The following is a 7559-nucleotide window of genomic DNA, read 5'->3' as shown; positions in this document are numbered from 1 at the left end:
GTGTGTTGTTATTTTTGTTTTACCGTTTTTCATTCCGCCACCTATGTATTTTTTTTTCTTTACTTTTTCGTGAAAAAAAAAAGTAGAAACAAAAAAAAAGTAAAAGTTTTAATGAAAATTTTCCTTCTCATTAATTTAATTCTCCTAAAAATTAGTGAAGACATTAAGTAGCTAATGATTTTATTTTCTCTTTATTTTTCTTCCTCTTTTGTAAGCAACAGAAATATATATATTTTTCCTTCTTTTATTTCTCCTTCATTTAAACTATACACAAAATATCATAATTACATATTTAACATGATGCTTAATCCTCTCTCTTCGTCCTTAATGTTTTTGTTTTTATCAATTGTAGTTTTTTTCATGTTTTTTATCATTCTAACTCTATACAACGTAATTGGAATGTGTTAACTAATATTTACAATTATAGTAGCCCTGCTTGTTGTGCAAGTGTGAGAAAAATGCAGATTTAAAAAAAACGAAAAGAAAAACATTGCTCGAACAAATTGTTAAACATCTCGTATCAGGAAGTAGGGATGCCCTCAGTTGGGCCGAAAGTAATAATTTGCCTCAATTTTGTTTTCATCTGTCAAAAAACCCACACAAAAATATATATATAAATATTGCCATGGCGTTTCAAACGCATCACAATTTTCATCTCTCTCCCCTCATTTTTCTCATTCCTCTGCTTTAATATGTCAACAACTCAAAAAAAAAGAAATTATGCCCATTGAATCCCCTTGCAAGAGTAGCACAAACGGCCAATTAATTTTCACTTTCATTTTCCATTGAATTAAGAGTGAAAGATGATTAAATAAAATTAGAGTCCCGGTTCTATCTACTCGCAATTCTTCCGTCAGCAGTAAAAAATATTGTCAATTCTCCAGAGAACCAAGAAAAATCATAATGCGATAAAAAATAAACGAAAAAAAAAAACAACAAGTTGCAACATTGAATGCATTCAAAAATTCACGTCAATTGTAAAAAAAAATGATAACGTTTGATTATTGTGATTTGAATTTTGTTTAGTCGTCAGTGAGAGCAAGGCTTCAGTGGTACACTTAAAAATAATTGCCTCTAGATTATTAGAAAAATAGTATTTTACTTATTTAGACAAAAGTTGCCTGCCCTTTGACCAATAAATTTTCATTTTTATTTTTCACATTTTTTTTTATTCTTCCATCGTCTAACCACCCTTTGTACTGTTTTCAAGGCATCTCGCTTACGGTTTTTCCCTGCGCTTGTTTTAATATCGACCCGCCAACCTCGTGAGGCTACGTGCTCGGTGGAGGGGGGACGTTTCACTATTAATTTTCTGGTTTATAGATTTTTTTTAATCACTCGTTGGGTTGGGTTTTGTTGACTGCATTGAATTTTCTTGTTTTCATGTGTTTCTTTTTTTTACCCCTCAGATACATCTCTAAAACTTGAACATCAAATATAGAAAATATATGTTATGTTTATATATTTAAATACATGTGTTCATTTTTCATTTTTTTAAATATAACTACACTTGATTCATTTCTCAATCCCCCGCTGAAAAATACAATCTATTTATCAATCGTATGATATTTGAAAAAACGAATTTTCGTCGAGAAAATTTTTGAAATTTCTTTTTGCACATGAATTTTAGATTTGTTTATTTTATTTTTTCCACTGAAAAATTGGAGAAAAGGAGAATAGGGAGTCAGAGAGCCATTTTTTACTTCATTTTTCCCCCCCGTCATTCCTCATCTTTTTTTTTCCCCCCTAACATTTGCTTATTTTTGGTCCAATGAAACCTAAGCTCCCGCTGGTACTCCCTTTAGGTACAATTTGTCTTTAGTTTGGGGACAATAACCGGGACTTACTAGACACAATAAGCGTCGATATAATGGACTCCACGTTATATTTCATTTTCTCTTAGCATGAAGCATCTCCATTAGTAGAGTTTGGGTTGGTGCACCACCGTTGCAGTGTTTCTGATAAAGGTGATCCTCACCCCTGCTTGCCACCACGTGAATCTCTGGTAATACTGCCAGCAGCTTGTTGAATTTATCCTGCACATCAAATATAATTTGGTTTTCCAACGTTTTTTACTTTCACTTTGTCATTTAAGTAATTCAATTCATCGTTTGCACAATTGTTTGATCATTGAAGTTATTCTGCACATGAAATAAATGTTGTCCCCTCAACACTTTTTATCACTCTTTCATTTTTCATAATTCAATTCATCTTCAGGTGCACAATTCAACATTCCACTTCATTTATGGTTGATTAGTCTTCTCTAGCCATTGATGAACAGTTTAAAGATCATTATAATTATTTTCTTGCTGTTCTCATTGAAATTTTCCTCTCACTCTCATGTTTATGGCTATTAAAAATTAATAGAGGTAATTATCTTACCGGTATCGATGGATAACACGTCAGACAGTAGTCGAGGAGTGCCTGTTGGACCTGCTCATGGCCCTCCTGGACGTGTTTCTTGTTCACCAGTCCTCGTACGTCTGGAAAATGTCAGAAATAAAAATGTCTAAATAGCGAGAATCCGTTGTTGATAATTTCCTCGTCTTACCGTGATTGAGCAGCATGAGGAATTTGATGCATATGTAGTCAGAGAGGTCAAACTTGAGCTCCTGAAGCTTCTGTGACAGATCGTGGAACAGATCGGCTAAGGAAGGTACACCCAGTAGGCCGAGACAGAGGAGATCAAACTTTTGGCCATTGTGGAGGGTTGTCTCGTCTGGTAGGTTATTGTGTAACCTCTGGTGGAGGTGATCGAGCACCAGCATGTCCGACCAAGAGTGCTGGAGCAGCTTCATTTGGTCATCAACCTAGCGAGTTAATGGATTCATTAGGGAATGGGAAACTAATCGTTTGATGATGTCAGAAGGCAAATGAAAGCAACATAAATTCTCATACGTATCAGAATTTTTGGCTGAAATACTCGTTACACTTATCGAATATTGTGTTCACATTATCGTTCCACTCAAATTTCAAGCATTCCTGTGGGAAAATAGGTGAAAACTTTGATTTAACTTCAGCTATTCCGTGAAAATTGATAGAATTCAGGGAATGTCCAGGTTTTGCTTGAAAATTCAAGTGAGTTGGAGAATTCTCGTCTTCATGATATTCAAAAATGTGAAAATTCATTGAATTGTTCACTGAAATATGAAATTTTTATCCCTAAATCGAATTGAATGTCAATCCCCTGAAAATGAGAAAAAACTGAAACTAGCGAAAGATTCGCCAGCAGAAGATTCTATTTACCCGAGTCTAGGGCTGTCCAAATGCATTTAAGTCATGTACAAACTCATTCGCAACTGAGAAAGATTTATACTTATGATTGTTTCACCCTGACATACGTAAAAATCCTCTAGTTCCTTTAATTTTCTCTAACAGTGTAAGAGAACCTGTTATCGGTCTTACGATATTCAGCAAAATCCAAAGGAATAACTAACAATGCCAAATTATTAATAAACTTAATAATTAATACTCATAAGAATAGTAATTATTATTATTAATTAATAATTAATGATAATAATGATTATTAATTATTAATTGACCGGGGCAATTGGTAATGAAGAATTGACTAACAATGTAACTCATGTTCCATTTTAGTTAATGATGAAACAACGTGATTTTCCAGATAATCGTTCATGAGTAAATACCTTCCACAAGTCTTCAATCATTTCTCGTCATTGAGAAAAAACTGTAACTGACATTCAAACATTCTGGCGTTATAAACTCCGTCATATGGGGTGTACACCTCAAGATAACGACAATTGGCCGTGGAGTGATAGCAGCCGTCCCCCGGATAATTAAAAATAATTGAGCTGTTTATCGTTGCACCTGGTAAGTTTGGCATTAAGATACCGACAACTCAGCAAGCAACTAATAATTATGTATACAAGAGAAAGAATTTTTCAACGATGATTCAATGACAATTGATCCTCAATGTGAGTAATCAAAAGTGTTTGGGGACGGCTACAATAACCTAGAAACCGTAGCTTGTTATGACCCAGATATGAGGCGATGCTTGAAATCATTCAGCGATTGTGCAACAACCGAGTTGGTTACCTCACATCCCAACACAGTGCTCGCGGGTTCTCTCTAACCCAAGAGAGTCTTACCACCTTATAATCCACTTGGTTTAATATCATTTGCCTTACAATTACTGATAATATTATGAATAAAGTGGGATTAAATTATTAAAACTGCTGGGGAGACTGGTGGACAGTTGAATAAACCCTTTCGACTTTTTTCGAATGGATTGATAACTTGGAGGAAGTTAATTAATTGAACTCCACGGATTTACTGACATAAAATACTGGATTGGAAGTGCTTATTTTGAACTCAGGAAATTGGTAATAAGGGATATTCACACTGAAATTTCAGGAAATCTCGTTATGGATAAAGCACTTGCTCATTTTCAATTATCCAGTGAAAATTGGGAAACTTTGGGAAAATTCAGGGGAATATATTCTCAAATTTTGGGTTCATTGGTGATTCAAATACTTTTGGAACTGAATATTCATATCTAATTGAATATTCAAGTAAGTTGTGAAATTTTTGTATTCTTCTAGCTCGAAAAAAATTGAATTCACTTGAGTTACACCTGAAATTTGACATTTCGTGAGGTTCTTACTCTTAATTCTCTCTTCTGTTGCATTTCTTAAGCTTTTTTCCCTTAATCCCAACGCAATGTCACTCTTTTGAACATAACTACAAGACTTGTCATGAAACTACAATATGTTTCCACAATATTCTATGAATTTAGGGGCGAGCAGGGCAACTTTTCAACGTTAATAACTCATTAAATTGTTAGTGAAAGGGGTAATATTTGTTTCAAGGGATACACAATTCTTTCTCTTCGTGGAGATTCGTTAAATCCATTTGTCAACAATAACTAATCCTCTCTATCAGTGCAATGAGCTAAAAAAAAGTCGAAGGTGTCCACTTTACCCCAATCTTCCCTAACAATAAATAAAAATATCAAAACAAACCTTGAGATCCTTGAAGAAAACTGAATTTCTCGCCCAATCAACTTGGGAGAAGAGATTCTGATCGAGCACTTTGCACATAAGTTCGAACAAATCAACTTCACACTGATTGTACGTTTGATTCTGCAATAAACCAAAAAGCGATGCCTGCCACTCACGATCATCAACAGACTGTACAAAGTCTCTTATCATTGGACTAGTTTTTAATGTACCAGTTGACGGTGTTGGTCCAGGATTTTGACCATGCGATTGACTCGATTGTTCACCAAAATTGAATGCCTTAGGGCTGGAGGTAGTGGAATTGGCTGCCCACAATTTACCATCGAGGCTTTGATTTGGATTGTACATGTGATTGCCACCAGTCAATGTTGGCTGTGATGAGGGTGCTATGAGCTGATGTTGTCCAGCACTACCAGCTCCATTATTATTGTTGTTGTTGTTGTTGTTGTTGTTATTACCACCGGGTTGATTTGTTACTAAACCAGCAGCGACAGCTGCTGGTGATGGACTCGAGTCGGGGGATGATGTTAGACTCGAGACCTGAGGTATCTGTATTTCTTGTTTTATGTGGAGGAATGGCGTTACTCCTGACGAGTAATTCGGATCACCTAGACTACCCCGTATCGTTTGTAGTGCCAGTTGACGTTGTCGCAGTATCTGCAATTTTCTCGCTCTGTCTCTCTTGTACATCGGGCCAAACTTGTTTCTACCACCTCTCATCCTGTCTGCACGTACAGCTACAATGAGAAATAACAAGCATTATTTATTATTTATTTATTATACTTCGCAGCCTGCTCACTTCGCTCACCAATCCCGGGGGGCTTCGCTCCCTTCGCTCGCTTCGCTCTCCCCCATATTCTCGGGGGGAAAAATTTACATTTTAATTATTTATAAAAGGCTCTAACCAACGCTTTTTGTCTTGAAACTCAACCATTTTTCCATTTATTTACATAGAATAGGACTAGGAATACTCTTATTATTATTTTTTGAGGACTTGACCGCCGTATAATCTACTACTAAAGAGGTAGCGATAATAATTCATCTCATCATCAGGGTCAGAATCAGGAGCGTCTCCTGAATTTCTAAGCCTCCTTGTTTTTTTTATTATATAGAGAGACAAGTTGTCTTCTAGGGGCTGCGCCCTAGGGCCAAGGGGGATAAATAGAAGGGAAAATCTCATACACTTCCACACAAAATAACAATTTTATTTCAAATCTTGAGGCGTGTAATAACAAGTTGACTTAGCTCTTAGCTAAGTTTTCGAGAAATATCTCCGAATCTAAGGGAGATATCGAAATTCTTGTAGTTATCTTTTTTGTAGAGCGAATTGAGAGCTACAAAAAGTTTTTGACCAAAATATTGCTATCTGCCTTAGATTCCAAGATACTCATTGAAAACACCAACATTCGAAATTAACGTGAACCGTTTTACATTTCGCTGCTGAAATTAATCGCCTCAAATGCAAATTAAAATTATTTTTGTGAAATTGGTAAAGTTTCATAAACGTTGCACGATTGACTCCCCATTATGGGGATATCAGTGCCCTTGAACTAAATTCTCGGGTTAATTCAAATCGACCTTGTTAACAGTGAAAGCGGAAGCTAACTCCCACCCCTCCCCCCTGATAATCACCAGGAAGTCTCTCAGTTTCTCAACTATCGATTTTTCCTATCAAGGATCAATGGGTTCTCCATTAAAACCCTGTTTTCTACTTTTTTTTTATTCCATCGATCTCTTATTAAATGAATTGAGACTGAAAATTGGAGGTAACGTCCTTGGATTCACATACGCTCGATAAACACGCATCCCAAGTGGGGCCTCCATAAAACGTAAGTGTGTCGAGGCCACGCCATAGAGTGTCTTCCTGTTTCCCATCACGCGGGCCAGTCCCTCTTCCCCTCGTGAATATAACAAAAAAAAAGGGGAAAGAGTGGAGCAAAATGTTTAATGCAGAAGGCACTGTGTTCTTGAATTTTTATTATATTTCTGCGTATTCCTGCGTTTTTCAACTTTTATTTCTGCTTTTAAGTTTTTTTTTCAAGATTGACCTTGAGCACTTTTAAAGCTTACAAATGGTCTATTTTATGGAGCACGATGAGTCAGAATCTGCCGTGCACAGTGCATACGAAGACTATCGGTATTTTATCATTCCGCTATTTTCCTACATTGTCTTGGATTTTTCATTCTCTCTATTTTTTCAATTTTCCCAATCACAAATAATTGTACCGTGAGGTGGATACTATTAATAGGCTCTTGAAAAGGTTGAGGAAAAAAAATAAAAACCAACTGTGGTCAAAACCTTTTAAACAGCGTTGCCTATTTTCGCGGCTGTTTGGCGCGTTGGTTAAAAGTTTTGTACCCAACAAACACCCAAAGCCAAGCGTGGCGTTGTGTTGAGCTCGCGCTCGCCGATCGTTGAAAGTGAAAGGAGGTTGAATCCGCTCGCCCGTCCACTTCTGCCTGCGTTTGACTTATTCCCCTTGCCTCCTCGCCATACCTTTAACTCTTGTGCGCTACTCCTTCGACGCCGCAACAAGACTAAATCTCCCTCCTTCTGCCCCACCTCGACCCCCCCCCCCC

The 7559-nt window shown here is 36.6% G+C and overlaps 1 protein-coding gene across 2 annotated transcripts in view; it reads right to left on the bottom strand.

Annotated features, from left to right (window-relative positions):
- Nucleotides 1-230: 230 nt before the first annotated feature.
- Nucleotides 231-7559, bottom strand: part of LOC107044367 (nuclear hormone receptor FTZ-F1) — a 69414-nt gene continuing 62085 nt past the window's right edge. For both annotated transcript variants that reach the window (XM_015266225.1, XM_015266224.1), the window contains 4 exons: nt 4983-5716; nt 2552-2810; nt 2383-2483; nt 231-2036 (listed from right to left, as the gene is read on the bottom strand). In XM_015266225.1, the coding sequence (XP_015121711.1) occupies nt 1890-2036; nt 2383-2483; nt 2552-2810; nt 4983-5716 (1241 nt within the window). In that variant the 3' untranslated portion in view covers nt 231-1889. The remainder of the gene's footprint in view (nt 2037-2382; nt 2484-2551; nt 2811-4982; nt 5717-7559) is intronic.

The sequence above is a fragment of the Diachasma alloeum genome, unplaced genomic scaffold, assembly GCF_001412515.2.
Source record: "Diachasma alloeum isolate Michigan unplaced genomic scaffold, Dall2.0 Dall_scaffold_00714, whole genome shotgun sequence".
Taxonomy (NCBI): Eukaryota; Metazoa; Arthropoda; class Insecta; order Hymenoptera; family Braconidae; genus Diachasma; species Diachasma alloeum.
The sequence above is the reverse complement of the archived record's forward strand: the minus strand, read 5'-3'. Positions and strand labels throughout refer to the sequence as shown.